The sequence below is a fragment of the Rhinatrema bivittatum genome, chromosome 3 (assembly GCF_901001135.1).
Source record: "Rhinatrema bivittatum chromosome 3, aRhiBiv1.1, whole genome shotgun sequence".
Lineage (NCBI taxonomy): Eukaryota > Metazoa > Chordata > Amphibia > Gymnophiona > Rhinatrematidae > Rhinatrema > Rhinatrema bivittatum.
In genome coordinates, this window is record NC_042617.1 from 77,056,303 (window position 1) to 77,083,760 (window position 27,458).

Consider the following 27,458-nt stretch of genomic DNA (forward strand, 5'->3'; position numbering starts at 1 on the left):
GAAATTTCTGACTTATTAGTTAAAATTTGTAACCTATCATTAAAATCATCCATTGTACCTGAAGACTGGAGGGTGGCCAATGTAACCCCAATATTTAAAAAAGGCTCCAGGGGCGATCCAGATAACTATAGACCAGTGAGCGTAACTTCAGTGCCAGGAAATATAGTGGAAACTATCCTCAAGATCAAAATTGTAGAGCATATATAAAGACATGATTTAATGGAACACAGTCAACACGGATTTACCCAAGGGAAGTCTTGCTTAACAAATCTGCTTCATTTTTTTGAAGGGGTTAATAAACATGTGGATAAACGTGAACCGGTAGATATAGTGTATTTGGATTTTCAGAAGGAGTGTGATAAAGTCCCTCATGAGAGGCTTCTACGAAAACTAAACAGTCATGGGATAGGAGGTAATGTCCTTTCGTGGATTAAAAACTGGTTAAAAGACAGGAAACAGAGAGTAGGATTAAATGGTCAATTTTCTCAGTGGAAAAGGGTAAACAGTGGAGTGCCTCAGGGATATGTACTTGGACTGGTGCTTTTCAATATATATATAAATGATCTGGAAAGGAATACGACGAGTGACTTTATCAAATTTGCGGATGATACAAAATTATTCAGAATAGTTAAATCACAAGCAGACTGTGATACATTACAGGAGGACCTTGCAAGACTGGAAGATTGGGCATCCAAATGGCAGATGAAATTTAATGTGGACAAGTGCAAGGTGTTGCATATAGGGAAAAATAACCCTTGCTGTAGTTACACAATGTTAGGTTACATATTAGGAGCTACCACCCAAGAAAGAGATCTAGGCGTCATAGTAGATAATACATTGAAATCGTCGGCTCAGTGTGCTGCAGCAGTCAAAAAAGCAAATAGAATGTTAGGAATTATTAGGAAGGGAATGGTTAATAAAACGGAAAATGTCATAATGCCTCTATATCGCTCCATGGTGAGACCACATCTTGAATAGTGTGTACAATTCTGGTCGCCGTATCTCAAAAAAGATATAGTTGCAATGGAGAAGGTACAGAGAAGGGCAACCAAAATGATAAAGGGGATGGAACAGCTCCCCTATGAGGAAAGGCTGAAGAGGTTAGGGCTTTTCAGCTTGGAGAAGAGATGGCTGAGGGGGGGATATGATAGAGGTCTTTTAGATCATGAGAGGTCTTGAACGAGTAGATGTGACTTGGTTATTTACACTTTCGAATAATAGAAGGATTAGGGGGCATTCCATGAAGTTAGCAAATAGCACATTTAAGACTAATCGGAGAAAATTATTTTTCACTCAATGCACAATAAAGCTCTGGAATTTGTTGCCAGAGGATGTGGTTAGTGCAGTTAGTATAGCTGGGTTCAAAAAAGGTTTGGATAAGTTCTTGGAAGAGAAGTCCATTAACTGCTATTAATCAAGTTTACTTAGGGAATAGCCACTGCTATTAATTGCATCAGTAGCATGGGATCTTCTTGGTGTTTGGGTAATTGCCAGGTTCTTGTGGCCTGGTTTGGCCTCTGTTGGAAACAGGATGCTGGGCTTGATGGACCCTTGGTCTGACCCAGCATGGCAATTTCTTATGTTCTTATGTTCTTTAGTTTCCCCCTGAAAATGCTTCTTGTGCACAATTTATAGCTTTTAGGTCTTTAAATGTCTTTATCATAACTTCTTCTCCTTTCTTATCCTATAGGTGAGGACCTTTGTTTTCAGTTTTTATTTTATTTTCCCCAAGATTTTATCATTGTTTATTATAACCAACAAAAACTGGAGAAAATGATTGGCGGGGGGGGGGGGGGGGGTGGAGGAGTCATTTTTTCCCCCACTGATTTTCTGGTTGGCTCTAATAAACAGTGATATATTCCTAGGTAAAATAAAATAAAAAATAAAAATGAAGGTCCTGACTACCTTTTGAAAGCCTTTCTTTGTTAAGGAGCCTTAAAGTTACCTGTGGAAATGCAAATTAAAATCTGTTTACTTGTCCCTTCTGATGCAGCACTGGCAAAACACAGTCCTTGTGTGTGTCTGTGTGTGTGTGTGTGGGGCTGAGTTTCAATTACTACATGAATGTTGAATGAACCCGCACGATTTGAAAGGACTGCGGTTTCTACATTCTTTGAAAGAATCGGATCGCCTGCTTTTATCAGACATGCCTTCTATTTCGCCATTGACTTACATAGTATGTTCCTGTTTACCTCTACTCCTATTTTGGTGGATACTAATAATAAAACAAAGTCTAGCTGGGCATCTTCCCAGTCCCCCTGCCCACCTGGATCACCCCTCCTCCCCCGGCTTATCTGCAATCGTCAGCATCTTGGCAGGTAAGAATGATCTCAAGACACTTCTGCCCTGCTGATACTTCAGATCACTCCTGCGCCATATAAAGGTAAACTGGGGAATTCCAGGTGGGAGGCAGGGGTGGGGAAAAGGCCCAGAGTGACTTGGTTTCAGATTTTAGAATCAGAATTTTTGCAGGGAGGGCAGGGCTGGCTGTTGCTGCCTTTTTTTTTTTCAAACACAAAACGAAATAATAATTAAAAAACAAACCCTGAAATGGAATGAAAACTCCCCACCAACAAAAGAAATAAAAAAGAAATGGGGAAAAAAAAATAAAACCCCTTGCACATCTCTATAGATTACTAAATCCACTCGTGCGTGTTAGCTGACATTTGGCAACTCTTGCGTCCCTATATTTGGAAATGTCAATAGTTGTTGTAGTTCATGTTGTAAGCTTCTGATAAGTTTTAAAACCTTGGGAGATAAAATGCTGTTGCAAATTATTTTTCTTTTTTGTAAACAGTTCCGTCTGACAGCAGTTTATATCTACATTTTCTTATGAACCAAAATTTTCACCAGGGCTAAAGTTAATATTATTCATGAGGAATGGAACTATTTGGGTTCAGTGGAATCCGTTTAAGATGGGTAGAAAACTTTAATTAGATACCTTTTAAACCAAGGTTGATCACATTAAAACCATCTGGACTTGATTCAGAACAAGAGGATCTCAAGAAATGTAAATTGCATTGCACAAGTGCGGTTCAGTTTTCATTTCCTGTATGCAAGGGGATTATTTTCAGTGCATTTTCCATACACCTCTGTCCTGGTGGGATTAGGAATGCCATTATGTCTACATAAACTTCTCTCCCAGCTGTGGGTCAGGATAGGAATGTTCCTGGGTCCAGGAGAGGGATTCAATCAGGCCTTTACATTGCCTTCCTCCTGGTGGAAAATGGGAAGGTTTAATTTGATCTGCGCATGCTCTCTTCCTTCACCATTCAATGGCATAGATTGTGAGAATCTTGGTGGATACCTGAGCATGAATCCTCATTTGGGAGATCGCACAATGTGATTTATGGTTCACTAATTTTCTATTCTCCATCTTTAGAACCAACAACTTTACTGTTCTTAGTTATTTTCCCCCTCAAAACCACTTCCTTTTCCCCCTTTTTCTATCATTGTAAATAACACTTTTATCCATCTCGTCCGTCAGCCTTCAAACTTGAGGTTCTATACGACTCTTCTCATTAATTCTCTGCACACATCCAAACCGCTGCTAGAATATGTTAGGGATGTGCATTTGGATAAACCGAATCTGCAAAATGAAATGAATAGGGCCAATTTGTTTATTTCATGCGGGCCTCAAAATGAATTGAAAGGGCCCTCAAATTAAACACATCCTATTAGTTTCATTCATAAAAGGAATAGGCCAAAGCCCAAAACAGAGGCTGTGGCCTACGCCCAAGCGCAACGCCAGTGCATTAGCCTAGGCTTAGGTGTTAGGTCAGAGCCTCGCCTAAGCATAGGACATAGCCTGGCACAGAGGCAGTGGCCTATGCCTGAGTGCAACACTGTGGTCTCGACTTAGGCCTAGGCCAGATGCCGGGTCCTCAACTGAGACACAAGCAAAGGCTCAGGCCTGAAAAATTTTGCCGAGGTCAGAAAATTTCCCAATCCCTACTTACCCGATCCATTGAGGATCTGACACTGAGTCCCAGATCCCAGTTCATGAGCCTCGACCCAGGCCTGACCTGAAACTGGGGCCCAGCCTGGATGCCAGGTCCCAACATCTGGGCTTTGGCCTAGGTCAAGACCTGGTCCCAGGCCTGATGCCAGGGTCCAGTCTGGAGACTGGGTCTGAATGCCTGGACCTTGTCCAGAGCCTGGACCCAGGACTGATTCTGGGGACCAGTAGGGAGACCAGATCTTGATGCCTGGGCCTCAGACTAGGCCAGAGCCCAGACCCTGGCCCAACACGGGAGTCTAGTCTGGATGCTGTGTCCTGATGCCTTGGCCTTGGCCTACGCCAAAACTTGAACCTAGGCCTGATGCCAGGGCCTGGTCCAGAGTGTTTCAATGCCTGGGCCTTGAACAAGGCTAGAGCCCAGACCCAGACCCAACACATAGATCCAGTTTGGAGGTTGTGTCACGTCACCTGGACCTCAGCCTAGCCCAGAGCTTGGACCCAGGACTGATACTGGGGTCTGGTCTGGAGACCAGATCCTGATGACTGAGCCAAGGCCCAGGCCTGACTCTTGGGCCTTGGCCCATGGACAGGATGAGGCCTGGAGGTTGGAGTCCATGCCTCAGAATCTTCCTTCTCCTACCTACCTTCTTCTTGAAATGATGCCATCTGCTCGGGACATGCCAAAGTTAATTAACTCTGGCACATCCTCTTCTGTGGAGAGTGCCATTTTGCTATACAGCAGTTAATTGAACTGTTGTTCAACAAAATGGCACCATACGTTGAGTTTGCAGTAACCTACCGTGGCCTAAGCCTACATAAGGATGAGGCTTTGCAGTGGGCTTAGGTTGAGACATTGGTACCAGGCCTTCAAGCCTGGGGCTTGTGTAAGGCCTAGGCCGAGGCTGAGGTAGTCTAAGGCTAAGCAAGGCTGTGTGACCTCAGTCTGGGCTTAGGTCTCACCAGTGGATCCCCTCTAGAATGGGTAAGTGGGATTCTGGCTGCATCATTTTTCCGGGTGAGAGGGATGGGTAGTGGGGACATGAGGCTTTGGGAGGCTCCATTTCTTTTTTTTTCTGTTTTTGAATTTGTATAATATTTATTTAGTTATTTTTTAACTAAAGAAACAAAATAAACATTAAATGAAATGAAATTTGTGGGAACTCCCCCCTGAAAATGAAACGAAAAACGAAGCAAATTTTTAACCTCTGCACACCTCTAGAATATGTTCTTTCTCTACAAATATCAACAACAAAGAGCGTATAGTAGGTCCTCTAACTCAAATCAAAAAACACAAAAGGCACCTATTCTAATGATTATAAACCAATTGAGGCGTGCAGATAGATAACAAATATGTAAAGCAAAAATATTTATGTAAAGGCAGGAGCCGCATCTGCAAGCCTGACAACGTGTCTAACTTGACCCGGTCAGACCATCCGGTCTGTTCTTCATCTTCTTTCTCTACAACATCATCAAGATCCATCCTATCCTTTCTCAACATACTACCAAAACTTATCCACTCACTCATCACCTCGAGCTTAGGATATTGCAACCTGATTCTCATGGCTGTACACATTATAACTATTTACTCATCTTCTCAAATCATTACTTTTCTCCCCATTCAATTCTGCAAAGAATTCAAGCTTCTTGCAAAGAATTCAAGCTTCTTGTACTCATCTGCAACTGCATTCACTCTGCAGCTCCTTATTACCTTTTCCCTCTTAATTCCTGCTACACTGCTGCTCTCAAATTTGGCTCATTAGGCATGATGCTTTTGTAGAAAACCTTTTCTTACATCATCAGATCTCAACTCTGTGCTTTTTACCTGCTGTATCAAAAGCCTGGAATAGCCTTACTGTCAGGCCGATACAGTACACTGCGCTCCAACGGAGCGCACTGTTAGCCTGCTATTGGACACACGTTTTCCCTTACCACTTATTCAGTAAGGGGAGGAAAATGCGAGTCCAACCCACGGCACCTAATAGCGCCCTCAACATGCAAATGCATGTTGATGGCCCTATTAGGTATGCGCGCGGGATACAGAAAGTAAAATGTGCTGCCAAGCCACACATTTTACTTTCAGAAATTAGCGCCGACCCAAAGGTCGGCGCTAATTTCTTCCTGCACCCGGAAAGTGCACAGAAAAGCAGTAAAAACTGCTTTTCTGTGCACCCTCCGACTTAATATCATGGCGATATTAAGACGGAGGTCCCAAAGAGTAAAAAAAGTAAAAAAAAAAAATTGAATTCGGCCCGTGGCTGTCGGGCCGAAAACCAGACGCTCAATTTTGCTGGCGTCCGGTTTCCGAGCCCGTAGCTGTCAGCGGGCTTGAGAACCGACGCCGGCAAAATTGAGCACCGGTTGTCAAACCCGCTGACAGCCGCCACTCCTGTCAAAAAGGAGGTGGTAGCGATGCGATAGTGTCCCTAGCGCCTCCTTTTCCCCGTTTCTACCGTGCTGCCTAATTTGCATAGTGAATCGCGTGCGCCGGGAGAGCGGGCGTTCGTCCGCTCTCCCGCGGACTTTACTGTATCGGCCCGTGTGTCTGTGCATCATGCTCTTTCACTTCCCCTAGCCAAATAACACTTAAAAAATCATTTCTTCGAGACTGCTTTTAAAGCTTAAAACCTGGTTTTCCCAGACAATGGCCTTTTGGATTTTATTCATTTTCTGTCTAAACAGACCTCTCATAACCTCTTATTAGTTTTGACTGTGGGTGTTGATTACATTGTAAGCCCCATGGAGCAGGGACTGCCTCTTATATACAGTATATATTCACAGTGCTGCATACATCTTGTAATGATATATACATGATTAACAGTAGCTGTAGGAACCCTCTAAACATTTCTTTAAGGTATCATTAATATAGGCCTCTGCTAAACCTATTACTTGTCCAGAGCTGAAATGAATATGAAAACATATATATATGTATTCCAGCATAGAACGATTTCCTAAAAGGAAAGGACAATGTCAAAGGAAGATTTAAAAAGTATCTGAAAAAATGCAATTCAAATACTAGGTTGAATCCTCCTCCCTGCTGGAAAGAACATGGCCCCTTGAGATCTGTTTTGAACTGTGATAGTGACCTCTAGCCTTGGGACTCAGTATACCTCTGCATTCTGGGCGATCCCAAAGAGGGGTACATTATACAATTAATATTTTTCCAAGTTCTAAAAATCACAGAAAAAGAGAAAAGCCAGTTCATACCAAAAATGTGTTCGACTTCAAGTGGCAGTTTTCTTACTGTAACCGTGACTGATAAAAAAGTACCCCCTACATCAATTTAATGTTGCCATAACACAATAATGCACACCTTTCGAAAACTAATTTCCTTTATATATAAACCCCAATGTACTGTGTTGCTATGCATTCTTGAAATATACTCAGAATTGCCTCAAGCAAATGTCCATGAAAACACACTGACTTTATATGTGCTCTATTACCATCCACTCATAGATTAAACACCTCAAATATTAAATTCTGTTTTGGGACTGGCTCCATGGCTCAAATCACAGCACTGTTCTACAGTGTAGGGAATCCAGGTTTGGATCCCTACACTGTATGTTCAAGTCCAAGGAGAAAGGAAGATTGGCTACAGCTATCATGGCAATCTCTGCCAGCCAACAAGCTGTATTGAGGTTGTGCCTCAGAAGAGGAGTCCATCTAACTCTTTGGCTGGCGAGAGTACTAAGAGACAGTTAAGCATGCCATCTGGTGAGGTAGGAGTCAAACACAGAGTGTCAAAAAAGAGGAAAACCAAAAGAAAAATACTTTTCTAAAGTGGAAGAGTTACAATTATCTTCTTCTTCTAACTTCCTTGGGTAGAAGAGTTGATTGTCAGTTTTTGTTAGGGATGTGAATCGTTTTAGGACGATTAAAATTATCGTCCGATAATTTTAATATCGTCTTAAACCGTTATGGAACACAATACAATAGAGATTCTAACGATTTATCGTTATAAATCGTTAGAATCGTGAGCCGGCACATTAAAACCCCCTAAAACCCACCCCCGACCCTTTAAATTAAATCCCCCACCCTCCCGAACCCCCCCCAAATGACTTAAATAACCTGCGGGTCCAGCGGCGGTCCGGAACGGCAGCGGTCCGGAACGGGCTCCTGCTCCTGAATCTTGTTGTCTTCAGCCGGCGCCATTTTCCAAAATGGCGCCGAAAAATGGCGGCGGCCATAGACGAACACGATTGGACGGCAGGAGGTCCTTCCGGACCCCCGCTGGACTTTTGGCAAGTCTCGTGGGGGTCAGGAGGCCCCCCACAAGCTGGCCAAAAGTTCCTGGAGGTCCAGCGGGGGTCAGGGAGCGATTTCCCGCCGCAAATCGTTTTCGTACGGAAAATGGCGCCGGCAGGAGATCGACTGCAGGAGGTCGTTCAGCGAGGGTTCCGGCGCCTCATTTGGGGGGGGTTCGGGAGGGTGGGGGATTTAATTTAAAGGGTCGGGGGTGGGTTTTAGGGGGTTTTAATGTGCCGGTTTTGCGATTTTTCGATTTTTCGATTTTTCACGATTTTTCACGATATTTTACCCCCCCAAACGGCAACAATACGATTCCCTCCCCCTCCCAGCTGAAATCGATCGTTAAGACGATCGAGGACACGATTCACATCCCTAGTTTTTGTATGCATGAGTTTCAGTAAAGGAAAATCTGATTCTAGGGGTTGAGCTAATCATTACATCTAAACTTTTCTGGTTAAGAATCTAATGGGATACAAATTTCCCCAATGGGTATTTGCTTCTTTTCAGTAAGGTCAGAAAATATTTCTTCACGTAAAGGGTGGTGGATGCATGCAATGGCCCCTCAGTGGAGGTGGTGGAACAAAAATGGTAAAGGAATGAATTCAAGAAAGTCTGGGATAAGCACAGGGTATCCTTAATTATGAAGAATTAACAGATAAATCAGCTGGATTGTATGGCATAACACCTGAAATTAAATTGGGCAGATTAGATGGGACTTAGGGTTCTTATTAGGGTTGTGCGTCAATAAAATGTTCAGTTTGTTTTCTTTCATTTTGTTTTTTTTCCACCTTTTTCATTTTTTTTGTTTCATTATGGGCTAGATTTTAAAAGCCCTGCGTGCGTAAATCCTCCTGGATTTACGCGCGCAGGGCACTCGTGCGCCGACGCACCTATTTTGCATAGGCCGCCGGTGCGCACGAAGCCCCGGGACGCACGAAAGTCCCGTGGCTTCATAAAAGGGGCGGGAGGGGGCGTGTCCGGGGCGTGTCTGGGGGTCAGGGGGCAGTCTGGGGCGGTCCGGGGGCATGGCGACAGTTCGGGGGCGGGCCGGGAAGGCGGTCCCGAGTCCCCCGGCACAGACCACAGTGCCGGGAGATGCGAGGCGGCGCGTGCAAGTTACGCCTGCTTCAAGCAGGCGTAACTTGCCCAACAAAGGTAGGGGGGGATTTAGGTAGGGCTGGGGGGTGGGTTAGGTAGGGGAAGAGAGGGGAAGGTAGGGGGATGAGGAAGGAAAGTTCCCTCCGAGTCCGCTCCGATTTTGGAGCGGCCTTGGAGGGAACGGAGGCAGGCTGCGCGGCTCGGCACGCGCAGGCTGCCGATTTTGCACAGCCTTGCTCACGCTGACCCCGGATTTTATAAGATACGTGCGGCTACGCACGTATCTTATAAAATCCAGTGTACTTTTGTTCATGCCGGTTTTAACAGGAGTTACACATGTAAATGTTACATGCTCTCGTAGCCATTTATGCGTGTAAAGAGCATGTGGGCACCAATGACATAGGAAAATGTGGGAGAGAGGTTCTGGAAGTCAAATTTAGGATTTTAGATAAGAAGCTGAAATCCAGGGTGGCATTCTCTGAAATGTTTCCTGTTCCATGTGCAGGTCCTCAGAGGCAGGCAGAGCTCCAGAGTTTCAATGCGTGGATGAGACGATGGTGCAGGGAAGAGGGATTCAGTTTTGTAAGGAACTAGGGAAACGTTTGGGGAAGGGGGAGACTATTCCGAAAGGATGGGCTCCACCTTAATCAGAGTGGAACCAAGCTGCTGGCACTAACTTTCAAAAAGGAGATAGAGCAGCTTTTAAACTAGAACAAGGGGGAAAGCCAACAGTCACTCAGCACTGCATGGTTCGGAGAAATGTATCCTTGAAGGATACTAATGAAACAGGAGGGTTAAGGCATCCCAACAGAGAGGTTCCAAGAAAAGCAAACGTAGTCCATATACCTATATGTAAAAATTCACCGAAACTAATGATTTCCGAATTATCCCTAACAACTGAAAAGCAGGTTGTTAATGCAAACAAAATCACACCTTGAAATGTCTGTATGCCAATGACAGAAGTCTAAGAAGTAAGATCGGAGAGTTAGAGTGTATAGCAGTAAATGATGAGATTGACATAATTGGCATCACAGAGACTTGGTGGAAGGAGGATAACCAATGGGACAGTGCTATATCAGGGAACAAATTATATCGCAATGATAGGGAGGATCATCTTGGTGGGGGTGTGGCACTTTATGTCTGGGAGGGTATGGAGTCCAACAGGATAAAGATCATACAAGAGACTAAATGCTCAGTAAAATCTATATGGGTAGAAATCCCATGTGTGTTGGGTAAGAGTATAGTTACAGGAGTATACTACTGTCCACCTGGACAAAATGGTCAGACAGATGATGAAATGATAAGAGAAATCAGGGAAGTTAACCAATTTGGCAGTGCAGTAATAATGGGAGATTTGAATTACCCCAATATTGACTGGGTAAATGTAACATCAGGACTTGCTGGAGACATACATTTCCTGGATGTAATAAATGACTGCTTCATGGAGCAACAAGAGAGGGAGCTATTTTAGATTTAATTCCTAGTGGAATGCAGAATTTGGTGAGAGAGGCAATGGTGGTGGGGCCACTTGGCAACAGTGATCATAACATGATCAAATTTAAACTAATAACTGGAAGGGGGACAATAAGTAAATTTGCAACTCTAACACTAAACTTTCAAAAGGGAAATTTTGATAAAATGAGGAAAATAGAAAAAAACTGAAAAGTGCAGCTGTAAAGGTTAAAAGTGTTCAACAGGCATGGACATTGTTTAAAAATACAATCCTAGAGGCACAGTCCATATGTATTCCACACATTAAGAAAGGTGGAAGGAAGGCAAAACGATTACCACCACGGTTAAAAGGTGAGGTGAAAGAGGCTATTTTAGCCAAAAAACATCCTTCAAAAATTGGAAGAAGGATCCATCTGAAGAAAATAGGATAAAACATAAGCATTGTCAAGTTAAGTGTAAAACATTGATAGGCGAAGAGAAAATTTGAAATGAAGTTGGCCATAGAGGCAAAAACTCAAAATAAAAACTTTAAAAAATATTTTATTTATTTATTTTATTTAGAGTTTTTATATACCGGCAATCATGAAAACATATCTTGCTGGTTTACATAGAACGGGGGTGCAATAAATACAAAAAATGATAATAAATACATGGAACTAGAACTGTGGTGACAGAAGGTACAGTTACATTTAACAAGGGAAGCCGAACTTGGAAGGAAGAAGAGAGGAGAGACTAGTTAACAAAATACAATATAAATGTAGTATAGAATAAATATTAAATACAAACGGCAAGGTGTTTTATGAGTCATTGGATTGTGTCATTAGGTTGTGTCCGGAAAAGCTTGCTTGAATAACCAAGTCTTAAGTTTTTTCCTAAATGTTGGGAGGCATGGCTCCTGTCTGAGGTCTGTAGGAATGGAATTCCACAGTAGAGGGCCAGCTGTGGAGGTGGCGCGATCTCTTAGGGTGATGTGTTTGGTCGTTTTCGCTGGGGGAACTAGTAGGGAGCCTCTATAAGCATCTCTGGTAGGTCTAGTAGAATTATGTAATTGGAGAGGGAATTGGAGATCGAGAGTGGTGAGTTGATGTATAGTTTTATAGATGGTGGTTAAGGCCTTATACATGATGCGGAAGTATATGGGTAACCAATGTAGCTCTTTCAAGACGGGGGAGATGTGGTCTCTTTTCCTTGTGCCTGTCAGAATACGGGCTGCTGAATTTTGCACCATCTGGAGTGGTTTGGAGTAGGATGAAGGTAGACCTAGCAATAGGGAATTGCAGTAGTCCAGTTTCGAGAAAATGACTGCTTGGATGATCGTTCTGAAATCGTGAGCGTGGAAAAGAGGTCTTATCCTTTTTAGGACCTGGAGTTTATAGAAGCAGTCTTTAGTTGTTTTATTGATGTGTGCCTTGAAGTTTAGCCGGTTATCTATTATCACTCCTAGGTCTCTGGTTTGTGTGGTAAGAAGATTGGAAGGAAGAGTACTGTTGTTTGTGTTTTCAGGCGAGATGAGTAGGATCTCAGTCTTGGAGGAATTTAAGATGAGGTGTAGGCTGTTGAGTAGTTGTTTGATTTTTTGGTGGCATGATTCCCAGTAGTCAAGAGCATTAGAGTAAGTGTCTTTAATAGGGATGATGATTTGAATATCATCTGCGTATAGTTTATATCCAAAGCAAGAAACCTGTGAGGGAGTCGTTTGGACCATTAGATGATCAAGGGGATAAAGGGGCTCTTAGGGAAGAGAAGACCATTGCAGAAAGATTAAATTAATTCTTTGCTTCCGTGCTTACTAATGAGGATGGTTTTCAGGGGTGATGAGTCAGACGAACTGAACAAAATCACTGTGAACCTGGAAGATGTAGTAGGCCAGATTGACAAACTAAAGAGTTGCAAATCACCTGGACCGGATGGTATGCATCCTAGGGTACTGAAATGAAATTTGTAACCTATCATTAAAATCATCCATTGTACCTGAAGACTGGAGGGTGGCCAATGTAACCCCAATATTTAAAAAAGGCTCCAGGGGCGATCCAGGTAACTATAGACCAGTGAGCCTGATTTCAGTGCTGAGAAAAATAGTGGAAACTATTCTCAAGATCAAAATCATAGAGCATATAGAAAGACATGGTTTAATAGAACACAGTCAACATAGATTTACCCAAGGGAAGTCTTGCCTAACAAATCTGCTTCAATTTTTTGAAAAGGTTAATAAACATGTGGATAAAGGTGAACCGGTAGATGTAGTGTATTTTGATTTTCAGATGGCATTTGACAAAGTCCCTCATGAGAGGCTTCTAAGAAAATTAAAAAGTCATGGGATAGGAGGCGATGTCCTTTCGTGGATTACAAACTTTTTAAAAGACAGGAAACAGACAGTAGGATTAAATGGTCAATTTTTTCAATGGAAAAGGGTAAAAAGTGGAGTGCCTCAGGGATCTGTAATTGGACCAGTGCTTTTCAATATATATATAAAAATGATCTGGAAAGGAATACGATGAGTGAGGTAATGAAATTTGCAGATGATACAAAATTATACAGAGTAGTTAAATCACAAGCAGACTGTGATACATTACAGGAGAGCCTTGCAAAACTGGAAGATTGAGCATCCAAATGGCAGATGAAATTTAATGTGGAAAAGTGCAAGGTGTTGCATAAAGGGAAAAATAACCCTTGCTGTAGTTACACGATGTTAGGTTCCATATTAGGAGCTACCACCCAGGAAAAAGATGTAGGCATCATAGTGGATAATACTTTAAAAATCTTGGCTCAGTGTGCTGCAGCAGTCAAAAAAGCAAACAGAATGTTAGGAATTATTAGGAAGGGAATGGTTAATAAAACGGAAAATGTCATAATGCCTCTATATCACTCCATGGTGAGAACACACCTTGAATTCTGTGTACAATTCTGGCCGCCGGCGTGCGCAGAGCCCCGGGACGCACGTAAGTCCCGGGGCTTTCTAAAAGGGGTGGGGAGGGGGCGTGTCGGGGGCGTTCCCGAAACGACGCGGCGTTTCGGGGTGTGCCGCAGCATTTCAGGGGCGGGCTCGGGGGCGTGGTGCCGGCCCGGGGGCGTGGTTGAGGCCTCCGGACCAGCCCCCGGGTCGGGTGATGGCGCGCCAGCAGCCCGCTGGCGCGCGCAGATTTACATCTACTTTTAGCAGGCATAAATCTGCCAACAAAGGTAAGGGGGGGGGTTTAGATAGGGCCGGGGGGGGTGTGGGTTACATAGGGGAAGGGAGGGGAAGGTGGGGGGAGGGCGAAGGAAAGTTCCCTCTGAGGCCGCTCCGATTTCGGAGCGGCCTCAGAGGGAACAGGCAGCGTGCGCTGGGCTCGGCGCGCGCAGGTTGCACAAATGTGCACCCCCTTGCGCGCGCCGACCCCGGATTTTATAAGACATGCGTGGCTACGCACGTATCTTATAAAATCCAGCGTACTTTTGTTCGCGTCTGGTGCTCGAACAAAAGTACGCGATCGCGCAATTTTTTAAAATCTACCCCAGTGCGCAGTAAACCAAAAATAAAAAACAAAACATAGACTTTTATGAATTCTTTCATTGTTTTATTTTAGAGGCAATATGAAATGAAATAGACAATGTTGTTGACATTGCCTATGTCATTAAAGACAAAAGTACATCCCTCATTCTTATCTACTGCCATATTCTCTGTTTCTGAAGAAGGAGTGGAACCCCCCTGTTCTATGGGTTAATGAAGAGCTGTGATCCTTATTTGCGATATAAAATAATCCTTTACATTCCAAGTGGTTTTGAGGGCCTTAGTCTGGTACTAGAAAACTGTGGGTTGTTTTGTTAGCAAGCTCAGCTTTTGGTATTTAAGGGAACCAACTCAGTTTCCTAATCCTCCGAGAGTGGAAATCTAAGCAACCAGCTACAGCATTTTAAGATCTTGTAATCTGATTACTTTCATATGAACAGATTACAATAAGAATTTCTTCTTATTTATTTATTTATTTATTTATAGGCTTTTCTTTGCCAACATTCGTAAGGTACATCATGCCGGCTTACATTGAACTGAAAGGAGGAAAATACAAATAACAGAATAACATATCATATTAAAGCAAATGGCGTAAAATATGTGCATGGTGAAGCATTATATCAGATATATGAGAACATAAAGCAAACTGATAGGAAGGATAGGAAAGGTAGAAAGAAAACATAACTTTGTACAATCTATACAACTTTATCTTTATCATTGTGTACGTATGGAAGGGGAGGAGGGGGAGGGCTGGCAGTGGAAAAGTCATGGAAAAGGTCCATTTAGGCGAGGTCTACGTAATATTTGTGTCAGGGAAGGCCTGCTTAAAGAGCCATGTTTTGACTCCTTTTTTGAATTTGGTGAGAGATGGCTCTAAATGGAGGGAGGGGGGGAGGGAGTTCTTATGAAAGCAATGCAAAGAAATGTATGCGCGTCAATAGGTCTGCTAGACTTTAACCAAACTGTAGATGTGAACCTGTGATACAATTCATAAACTGTAGAAGCCTGAAGCTAGCATGCTTTAGAAATGAAATTAGCAGTTGGCTGTTTAAAAGTTATTGCACATTTAAATTTTTGTTCATATAGGGGTAGATTTTAATGCGTGCGCGCGCTTTCCCAGTGCGCACACATGGATGCACTGATTTTATAACATGCGCACATGGGGGGAATTATGTAACTTTTGCGCAGTGACACATTGCGGCTTTCCCCAGTTCCCACCCAGTCTGCTCCAATTAAGGAGTGGACTGGGAGGGAACTTCCCTACCCCCTAACCTAACCTCCCTTCCCCTTCCCCTCTTCTCCCCACTCCCTAAACCCTTTCCCTTACCTTTTTTTTTTCTTATTTTGTTGCTTACTGCTCTAATGGATTGTTTACTGCGCCAAGATTCCCTTCCCCGGTACAGCGACAAATGGCTGCCTGCAGCCCTGCCTCTCCCTGCCCCCCCCCGGACCACCCTTTTGCTTCGGCCCGGCAATTCTGGCATAACGGGAGTTACGCACGTGGCCGGGCCCCTTTGAAGATGCACGCGGTGCGCACAAGGCCCACATACACACGTAACCCCCGTTTTGTGTGCGTGTACGTGATTTCAAATCGACCCAATACTGTACGTGTTATGTTGTTACCTGCTAAGGTTTGTAGATCAGCGGACCATCACTGTTTTTAAGTAAATAAATACATTGTTGTGACATGGGGTGTTACACAAATAATCTAGAATTGCCAGGTTTTGGAACCTACGTGGTTTGGACACCTATGCCAGGCCCCTTTATCTTCTTTCTGTTTCCTTCAGGCACTGTCAGGAAGTAGCCACCAGTCATAGGAAACCAAGGCAGTCATGACTAATAGACAGCCTTCTGTGCCTCTTTAAAGCTTACAGTGACACAGACAGCTCTACTTCATAACATGGAGTTATTTCACTACATTTGTTGGTGCATAGTATAGTGCAGAAGGCATTCATTTCGCAAATGACTCTTGATTGACCTGTAGTTTTCTGCCAGTGTAAGCTAACAACATGCTCTGGTAGATAAGAAGAGATATGAAGAAAAGTAGGGAATATTGCACTTGCGTAGCTCTCTCTTCAGATTTCTTCTTGAATTCTGTATTTAGTTATGGATGCCAATGCAATCTAAGGGCATTGAAAGGATGGAAGCAATTCAACAAAGGGCTACCAAAATGGCACAGAGTCTGCAATATGGACCTTACAGAAACAGGTTTAAGGAACTCAAATTGTACTTGCCAGAAGAGAGAATGAAAAGTGGGAGTATGACTGAAAAATTCAAATATTTAGAGGCTTCCAGGAAGTATAAGAAGGTTGCATTTTCCATAAAAAAAATAAATACATTTAAGAACAATGAAAGGGTAATAAAATGAAACTGAAGGGAGGGAGGTAGGGAAGCTCAGATGAAATAGGGAGAAATATTTCTGTGGGGGGATCCCCAATTATTCCCCATTCTCATTTAGAAGTATAAAATATTTTGGGTGGGGGAGACCCTGGGATTTGTCCTTGTTTGAAATATTATGGAAAATGTTTTGAATGTTTAAACCTATAGTACCTGCTAAGTGTCCTCTGAATGGCATTCGTGTAATATGGGATCCAGCGGATGTGGGTTCTGGGATATTTTAAGGCAACGGAGGTTAAGGAGTTTTGATGAGATTGCCTTCTTAAGAGAAATGGGAGGATATGATTGATGGGGACATGGCCCAGAAAGGTATAAATTCTGGGTCAACTTAGCAGCAGGAGTTGCCCTTTCTAGGTTAGAGCATAGGAATAGAGGGACCTCCAGGATGTAGTTCTGGAGTAGTCGGCCTGTGGGCTGATGGTGCCCAGGAACCCCTCCAATATGGAGTGGGCTCTGCAGGATCTTTACCCCCTCCCACCAAGGGAGAAGGCCTGAGGCCAGGCTATTTCTTCTCCTGAGGGAAAAAGCCTGGAGAAGGAGGTGAAGGGTTGACCTTGAAAGAGGAGTACTCTAGGACGACTGGAATGTGGAGGAAACTGGGGAAGCCTACACATTGCTGGAGGGAGAGGCCCAGGACAGTGGAAGAGAGGTGCCTGAGCTCAAGAGGTTGTCAGTAGATTATGGGGTCAGATGTGAGTGGCTTCAGGGAGGTAATTGGGAATTTGAGTTTCATGTTCCCCACAGAGAGAGAGAGAGAAACCTGGAGGAGGAAAAGAGTTCTGTGATGGAATGATTCAAATTCTGTTCACGTGTGGACTGGGAGTATAGTATTTCAAACCATGGGGGTTCCACATAAATATAGTGTACGTTTTACTCTGACTGCTTATCCCATGAATTCTGAGAATTCAGTACAGACTATTTACCCTCTTCTAAATTGTACAGAGTTGCTGGCTGGAAAATCCAGAAAAAATAAAGTTAGGATTTGCTTAAGTCTGTGAGTCACATGATTTTGTTTGTGAAACTTTATGGGGCAGATCTTAAAACATACGCGCGGATGTAGATTTGTTCGCGCAACCTGGCGCGAACAAATCTACGCCCACAAGGGGGTGCACACATGTGCACCTTGCGTGCGTTGAGTCTGAGGGGAGCCCCAATGGCTTTCCCCATTCCCTTCAAGGCCGCTCCGAAATTGGAGCGGCCTTGAAGGGACCTTTTTTCAGCCCCCCTGGCTTCCCCTCCCTTCCCCTATCTAACCCACCCCCCATCCCTAACTAAATCCCCCCCCACCTTTGTCGAAAAAGTTACGCCTTCCCGAGGCAGGCGTAACTTGCGCGCGCCAGCTGGCTGCCGGTACGCCATTCCCCAGCCCAGGGGCTGCTTCGGAGGCCTCGGCCATGCCCCTGGAACGCCCCCGGGCCTGCACCATGACCACGTCCCTGCCCCAGAATGCCCCCGAATGCCGCGCTGCCCCCGACATGCCCCTGACATGCCCCCAACACCCCCCCCCAGCAAAGCCCCGGGACTTATGTGAGTCCCGGGGCTTTGCATGCGCCGGCGGCCTATGCAACATAGGCGCGCCGGTGCGCAGGGCTTTTAAAATTTACCCTATGTGTGCCAGCACTAAATGAATACCATATTTTAGACATTGTTTTTTTGGCTATTTATTTCTTCTTTTAAATGCTATTTAGAAAAGCTCAATCTAAAACATTAAGATTTAGACATATAAGACTTTGTTTTGTCATGTATTTTTTGCTCTTATGTTTAAATGTTATTCAAAAAAGTTATACAATATGTTACTCAAAAAGTTCTTTGTTATATGTAATTGCCCACAAGCAAGCTTATTCAAGTGTTCTCTGTAAACCGATTTGATTTACATATAATGTAAGAAGATCGGTATATAAAAACCATAAATAAATACATAAATGAAAAATCGAAGGACCAGATAAGCAATGCTCTTCCTGTACCAGCCAGGAAAAAGTATTTTGACTCACTCTTTCTAAATGGGTCCACTTCTCCATCTGCATGATCCAAATTGCTGAACACAAAATAAATTAGAGAGATATAGGGACAGATCTTCTACACATTTAATGAGCCTGGTTGGTGGGGTTACACATCTTTATTGAGAGGATTCCAGAATAGTTTGCCAGCAGGTATAGTAGTAACTAAAACTATTTCAAAAGCATGCTTGGGCTTGATAGATGGGGCAGTGGTAAGATTAGAAATGGGGCAAATTGACCTATCAGGCATTCAGGCATGCTCTGGTGGGCCAGTCTGGCTGGTCACATGGACTTTTCCCATATCCTGCTCACCTAGCTTTGCTCAGCGTTCTATCACTGTGCTCTGGTGATGAGCAGCATAGCTGATACACAAAGTAGTGGTACTGCTATGTCCAGCTCCTAAGAAGAGAAGGCAAGTTCACCTATATGTAGCAATGGCAGGACTTTGGTACATTTTCAGAAATAAGCAGGTAGAGGTAGTAGGTATATTAGTAAGGGCAGTAAACCGATAACTACACTTCCCAGATAAGGACAAAAAGGAGACAGAACAATTTCCTAAAGCTGTCAAGTTTATTTGGCTGACAGCTGGGAGATATTCTTCTTAGCTAAAGCAGTGTAGGCAGAGGTAACCAGACAGACTGTGTGAGCCAAATTGTCCTTATCGGTTGACATCTACTCTGTTACGTGTCACATTACTATGACAACACCAGAAACAGAACTCTTCTATTTATCTACAAATTAGGTACAGGGAGGAAGTAACAGTGCATGTTTTCCCACGCTGCCCTTGCAATGTGCCTCATCTCTGCTCTGGCGACCATTCTCCATACCTGTGCGATCTGTTGCCTCTGTACTGAGACTACAAAGAGTGCCAATCAGTACCAAACTGGGTGGTGATTTTATGGTGATTTTACAGTGGGTACTTAAAATTCTTTAAAAAATTGCTGCACTGTAGATGCAAAGATCAACTCAATCGGGCCGATTCTGTAAATTGCGCTCGGCCGTGCGCACTGTTTAACACGGTTTGGCCTCATGTTTTCAACAGGTGTCTATTACCCCTTATATTGTAAGGGGTTTAGAGCCTTGAAAATGTGTGGCCAAACCCCCTGAAAACTAATAGCACTCATCACATGCAAATTCATGTTAATGAGGCTATTAGTCAGTCACCCGGGATTCAGAAAGTAAAATGTGCACATTTTATGCTCATAAATTAATTCTTTCTTTTCTGTACACCTTCTGATTTAATATCCTAGCGATATTAAGATGGAGAAACCAAAAATGTAAAAAAAAAAAAAAAAAAAATGTAAAAAAAGAAAATGTGCCAGCCGGTCCAATTAGAAGAACGGACACTCAATTTTACCAGCATCCATTTTCCTAACTGATTGCTGTCAGCGGGTTTGGAAAACCGATGCTCGTAAAATTGAGCGTCAGTTTCCTGAGCCTGCTGACAGAGCCCCCTCTCCTGGGTCAAGTAGGTGCTAGGGGCGCGTAATTGTCCCTAGCGCCTCCTTTTAGCGTGACCCCCTCATTTAAATATAGGATTGTGTGGCTAGGAGAGGTGGTTGGGCGTGCAGGGGGAGAGTGGGCACTCAACATGGAGCACCCGTTCTCCCACAAACTTTTCTGTATTGGGCTGTTCGTAAACAACTAATAGGATCCCACTTGGAAATTATGAGAAATAGGGGTGGAGTTATTTAGTAATGCAAACTCCTGTTAAATTTTCTCTCCTACACCTCATATTGTACTCCTCAGGATTAACATAATCTATCTACCATCATAAATTAATAGAGGCTGCTTTTTATTACATTTGGTATAGAGACATTCCCAAAATACAACTGACATCTCTCCATATTCTCCTAGTGTGACAACCAAACTCTTATTGTGAAAAGTACTATTATTTTGGTGAAAAAACATTGAAAGTCAATGAAATCTGCTGCCAACTTACATTATTGAGACATCGCTAAGTCCTTCAAAAGCATATGATGGGAGAACCTTTACAGGGAATTGTGTAAATAATCTGGAAAAGAAAAGAGGAAAACATTATTATGGCTGTCCTATATTTGTGTTTGAAGATAAGTACGTTTGTTGTCCTGCCTCATGGTAGTCACTGGAAGGCTGTTTCATAAAAAGTAAAGTCTAATATAATTATATTGTCCAACAAGGGGTTAGTTTTTGGAAAGGTACAGAGCCAAAGTTTAGCAGGCTGAATTAAGCTTATTTTCAGCTAAAAATCAAACCTAAATTAGTCAGGCAAAATGTGTGTTTGTGTCCTATCCATTTCAGCGATGTATCAGCTCTAGCCAGAGACTTGTTAGGAAGCACATTCTTGCATTTTTTAATTGACAGGGTTGAAATTTATTTTTTTAATTTAGTTTTGTACACAACACTTTTTTTGTACTGCTGCACTTTATGGACTATGTATGCAATAAAGAAAAATGTAAAAATTTGGGACAATATGATTACACATAGGAGTATATGAACCTTTTGTGTTTTATGAATTTATCACTCCATCCTTATGATTGTCCCTTCATTATCTATAATTTAATCTTTCAGATTTAGACAGTGTATATATTTCATCTATTGATTAATTCTGTGAATTTCTTTGGATGCTACACTTTTTTTTACCTGAAATAGACATGCCCAGTGCAAGGATGAAATGCGAGGATCTCTCTCTCTATATAGATATTTAAATAAGAACATAAGAAATTGCCATGCTGGGTCAGACCAAGGGTCCATCAAGCCCAGCATCCTGTTTCCAACAGAGGCCAAAACCAGGCCACAAGAACCTGGCAATTACCCAAACACTAAGAAGATCCCATGCTACTGATGCAATTAATAGTAGTGGCTATTCCCTAAGTAAAATTGATTAATAGCCATTAATGGACTTCTCCTCCAAGAACTTATCCAAACCTTTTTTGAACCCAGCTACACTAACTGCACTAACCACCTCCTCTGACAACAAATTCCAGAGCTTTATTGTGCGTTGAGTGAAAAAGAATTTTCTCCGATTAGTCTTAAATGTGCTACTTGCTAACTTCATGGAATGCCCCCTAGTCCTTCTATTATTCGAAAGTGAAAATAACCGAGTCACATCTACTCGTTCAAGACCTCTCATGATCTTAAAGACCTCTATCATATCCCCCCTTAGCCGTCTCTTCTCCAAGTTGAACAGCCCTAATCTCTTCAGCCTATCCTCATAGGGAAGCTGTTCCATCCCCTTTATCATTTTGGTTGCCCTTCTCTGTACCTTCTCCATCGCAACTATATCTTTTTTGAGATGCAGCGACCAGAATTGTACACAGTATTCAAGGTGTGGTCTCACCATGGAGCGATATAGAGGCATTATGACATTTACCGTTCTATTAACCATTCCCTTCCTAATAATTCCTAACATTCTATTTTAGTTTTTGAGTGCTGCAGCACACTGAGCTGACGATTTTAAAGTATTATCCACTATGATGCCTAGATCTTTTTCCTGGGTGGTAGCTCCTAATATGGAACCTAACATCGTGTAACTACAGCAACGGTTATTTTTCCCTATATGTAACACCTTGCACTTGTCCACATTAAATTTCATCTGCCATTTGGATGCCCAATCTTCAAGTCTTGCAAGGTCCTCCTGCAAAGTATCACAGTCTGCTTGTGATTTAACTACTCTAAATAATTTTGTATCATCTTCAAATTTGATAACCTCACTCGTCGTATTCCTTTCCAGATCATTTATATATATATATTGAAAAGCACCGGTCCAAGTACAGATCCCTAAGGCACTCCACTGTTTACCCTTTTCCACTGAGAAAATTGACCATTTAATCCTACTCTCTGTTTCCTGTCTTTTAACCAGCTTGTAATCCACGAAAGGACATCGCCTCCTATCCCATGACTTTTTAGTTTACGTAGAAGCCTCTCATGAGGGACTTTGTCAAACGCCTTCTGAAAATCCAAATACACTACATCTACCGGTTCACCTTTATCCACATGTTTATTAACCCTTTCAAAAAAATGAAGCAGATTTGTTAGGCAAGACTTCCCTTGGGTAAATCCATGTAGACTATGTTCCATTAAATCATGTCTTTCTATATGCATTACAATTTTGTTCTTGAGAATAGTTTCCACTATTTTTCCCGGCACTGAAGTCAGGCTCACTGGTCTATAGTTACCTGGATCGCCCCTGGAGCCTTTTTTAAATATTGGGGTTACATTGGCCACCCTCCAGTCTTCAGGTACAATGGATGATTTTAATGATAGGTTACAAATTTTAACTAATAGATCAGAAATTTCATTTTTGAGTTCCTTCAGAACCCTAGGATGCATACCATCCGGTCCAGGTGATTTGCTACTCTTTAGTTTGTCAATCTGGCCTACTACATCTTCGAGGTTCACAGTGATTTCGTTCAGTTCGTCTGACTCATCACCCCTGAAAACCATCTCCGGAACTGGTATCTCCCCAACATCCTCATTTGTAAACACGGAGGCAAAGAATTCATTTAGTCTTTCTGCAATGGCCTTATCTTCCCTAAGAGCCCCTTTAACCCCTCTGTCATTTAATGGTCCAACCGACTCCCTCACAGGTTTCTTGCTTTGGATATATTTAAAAAAGTTTTTATTATATATATTTATATATATATATATATAACTATATCCATCTTTCTGTCTATCTATTTATCTATCTATCTCTCTATCTATCTATCTATATATATATATATATATATATGAGACTTATGTTGGTTGGTTGGTCATTTCGGTCACACTATCGTGTCTGACTGTGATCATCGGCTGGTGCCCAGAACAGGGAAAGTGCACTGCGTAAAGACAATGTGCTCTGTCTGCAAAGCCCTGTCTGCCAGGCTCCCTCATAAGCACACAGAGACATGGGCTCTCATAGACTAAGATACACACACAGGCTCTTTTCTTAATTTGTTCATACATTAAAATAATATTTATATTTTCCACCTTTGCGGTAATTCAGGCATCCATGTGGCCTGTTTGACAGACTGCATTAGTAGAAGTGTCTAGCAACGGGTCTGTCTGGCAGGCTGTAAGACCTGAAATAACTAGAAATATAGGGGTAGATTTTCAGAGCCCTGCTCGCCTAAATCCGCCCAAAACCGGGCGGATTTAGGCGAGCAGGGCCCTGCGCGCCGGGAAGCCTATTTTACATAGGCCTCCCGGCGCGCGCAGAGCCCCGGGACTCGCGTAAGTCCCGGGGTTCTCGGAGGGGGGCGTGTCGGGGGCGTGTCGGGGGGCGGGCCCGGTCGTCGCGGCGTTCCGGGGGCGTGTCGGCAGCGTTTTGGGGGCGGGTATGGGGCGTGGCTACGGCCCGGGGGCGTGACCGCGCCCTCCGTACCCGCCCCCAGGTCGCGGCCCGGCGCGCAGCAGGCCCGCTGGCGCGCGGGGATTTACGTCTCCCTCCGGGAGGCGTAAATCCCCCGACAAAGGTAAGGGGGGGGTGTAGACAGGGCCGGGCGGGTGGGTTAGGTAGGGGAAGGGAGGGGAAGGTGAGGGGAGGGCAAAGGAAAGTTCCCTCCAAGGCCGCTCCGATTTCGGAGCGGCCTTGGAGGGAACGGGGGGAGGTAGCGCGGCTCGGCGCGCGCAGGCTATACAAAATCGATAGCCTTGCGCGCGCCGATCCAGGATTTTAGTGGATACGCGCGGCTCCGCGCGTATCTACTAAAATCCAGTGTACTTTTGTTTGCGCCTGGAGCGCAAACAAAAGTAGGCTGTTCGCGCTCGTCTGAAAATCTACCCCATAGGCACTTACATAGCCACGTGTGTCTGGCAGGCTATGTAAGGAACCTGGAAAGCTTAGAGGCAATGACAGCTATTCACATAGGGGTAGATTTTCAGACAAGCGCGAACAGCCTACTTTTGTTTGCGCTCCAGGCGCAAACAAAAGTACGCTGGATTTTAGTAGATACGCGCGTAGTCGCGCGTATCGGCTAAAATCCTGGATCGGCGCGCGCAAGGCTATCGATTTTGTATAGCCTGCGCGCGCCGAGCCGCGCTGCCTCCCCCCGTTCCCTCCAAGGCCGCTCCGAAATCGGAGCGGCCTTAGAGGGAACTTTCCTTTGCCCTCCCCTCACCTTCCCCTCCCTTCCCCTACCTAACCCACCCGCCCGGCCCTGTCTACACCCCCCCCTTACCTTTGTCGGGGGATTTACGCCTCCCGGAGGGAGACGTAAATCCCCGCGCGCCAGCGGGCCTGCTGCGCGCCGGGCCGCGACCTGGGGGCGGGTACGGAGGGCGCGGTCACGCCCCCGGGCCGTAGCCACGCCCCGTACCCGCCCCCAAAACGCTGCCGACACGCCCCCGGAACGCCGCGACGACCGGGCCCGCCCCCGACACGCCCCCGACACGCCCCCCTCCGAGAACCCCGGGACTTACGCGAGTCCCGGGGCTCTGCGCGCGCCGGGAGGCCTATGTAAAATAGGCTTCCCGGCGCGCAGGGCCCTGCTCGCCTAAATCCGCCCGGTTTTGGGCGGATTTACGCGAGCAGGGCTCTGAAAATCCGCCCCATAATACTGGGATGGTAGAATCAAACTAGCAACTGAATCTGTCTGGCAGGCTGCAAGTTCTGAAATTAACTAAAAGTCCTAGTAGAAAAAGAGATGCTCATGTGGCAAGGTCTGTTTGGTAAGCAGTGTAGGGGACCTAGGAGGCCAGATGCTTAGCAATGGCCACACTAAGTTCCCTATCTACTATCACACCCAGATTCCGTACCGTGTCTGCTATTTCTATTTTTACATTGTTTTTCAGTGTGATTGGTGTTTGAACTATTTTGGATTGTTTCCTCTAAAGATGAATGTATTTGGTTTTATTTATATTTATTATTAGTTCCATCTGTGTTAATAATTGCTTAATTATGTTTAAATACAAATTTGCTACTTCTAATGTTTTTTTCCAGAGAGTTATCAATTGGCAGCACTAGTTGAATTTTGTCAGCATATATATAGTATAAAATTCCCAGACCTGATAAAAGATGACATTTCATGTCCTCCTCCAGTCTGAAGACACCTTTCTGCATCACTGTTGTAATCAATTTACAAATATCACATTAAATAAAAATGTAAAATGAACTGACTTTTAAACATACAATAATCTGTAATGTGAATCATAGCCCTGTAATCTATGCATAGGCAGACAATTCCATCTTTTTCTGCACAAACAGGACTGGGGCCTCACCATTGAAGCAGATTGATGGATAAAACCCTTTTAGAGATTTTCCTGAAGGTATTCTTGAAGGACCACCAGCTCTGGTTTTGATATTATACAGATGCAGCAGGAAGGGATTTTGACATCTGGTATGAAATCAATGAGACAGTCATACTTATGCCTACATTAGGCAATGTACCTTTTACTTATGTTATTAACCCCATATATACTTATCCAAGTTATATCGACCTGTTCATTGTAAGACATTTACTTGTCAATGTTATTGTTAGAATGTAAACCGAATTGATCAGTAATTCTGTTATTGGAAAGTCGGTATATAAAAATGCTAAATAAATAAATAAATAAATATTCCCTATGGGATGGTAAACAACTGGTGTTTCATTTCTCAGATATTGCCAGATATCTCCAATGCTTTCTGGGAACTAGTTTAGAGTTGGTGGTTAAGGATGGGTGAATGTCCACCCCAGGAAGATTGACAGTTGGTGAGGAGAACACTGCCCTCCAGCCCAGCCAATTTGGGGATTATGTGTCTTCAACCAAAGGAGACCCAGGACCAGAGGGAGGTGCGGGGAACTGATAAGCCCAAATATCAAGAGCTCCTGGTGGACCTCAAGGGGCATTTCTAGCATCAGAATCTCCTGAATAATTAGTTCAGACTTTAGTAAAAACCTTTGAATTGTATCCAGTAGCTCTGAAGTTTCCTTAAACTGACTGTGAATCTGTAGTATCTCTGTTATGCTCATAACCATAAAGTTGGCACCTGAGCCTGAATCAATTGTGGCTCGCTTGGCTGGGTACTCTTGGGATGTGGCAAGGAGATGGAGGGCAACTTCCAGAGGGCCATAAGATGGACCATCTCAGAGTCCTGTTTCTTATCTGAGGTGATTTACAAGACAAGAAAGTTGCTTAGTACATCTTCCTGGCTTGGATTCACTCTGCTCCCCTATGCTGTCTTGGGCCTGCTTATTTCCTACTGTTTGTTTCTGAGGAGAGCAAGTAGAATAATGCCCATTACATGCTATAAACATAAAGTTTGTTGATGCTATCTGTCCTCTTCTGTGGAGAGGTGTTGCCATTCTGTAGCAATCTGCATGCATTCTGTTGAGCAAGTTTCCATGGCATTGGGTGAGATGGGACAGGACTGCTTCTTTGCTTCCTCTTTTCCTGTGGTCTCTTGCTCAGATGGAAATCAGGTAAGATGTCAGTGAACACATATTAATCCCTTTGGGGGGAGTGAGGTTAAGCCAGGTCATCTCAGCTTTCAGTTCTTCTGCTATTCCCCTCTTCAACTGGTACTTTTGTGCTGGCTCATTCCAAGCTGTATCTGCCATTAATTGCCAGAAGCAGGTTGTATATAGGACAGTGACCAATTGCTGTTTCAACCATTGCAGGGCCATAGGCAGTGCGGACCCAGTGGGGGTCACTGAAAGTCCCAAAGAAGGACTGAAGGAAAACCTCCCAATTTGCTAATAGGAGACTATTGTGCTTCAGCAACAGGGAGGCCCAGTTCAGTGCCTTGTCCGTGAGCAGGCTAGATATCAGTCCTATTTTTGCCATGTCACTGGGGAATTCCTGCAGGTGCAGGTAGAAGCAAAGGCGGAAACTGGTTTAAGAATCCTTGAAAGCCACTGGGTTTGTTATTAAAATG

The 27,458-nt window shown here is 43.8% G+C and overlaps 1 protein-coding gene across 6 annotated transcripts in view; it reads right to left on the bottom strand.

Moving 5' to 3' along the window:
* The window catches only part of LOC115086924 (lutropin-choriogonadotropic hormone receptor-like), a 316,916-nt gene that overhangs the window by 216,693 nt on the left and 72,765 nt on the right, over positions 1-27,458 (bottom strand). For all 6 annotated transcript variants that reach the window (XR_003855369.1, XR_003855368.1, XM_029593400.1 and 3 more), the window contains exon 2: positions 20,583-20,654. Coding sequence is in view for 4 of the 6 variants with exons in the window: in XM_029593400.1 (XP_029449260.1) it covers positions 20,583-20,654 (72 nt within the window). In the remaining 2 variants the exon portion in view is untranslated. The remainder of the gene's footprint in view (positions 1-20,582; positions 20,655-27,458) is intronic.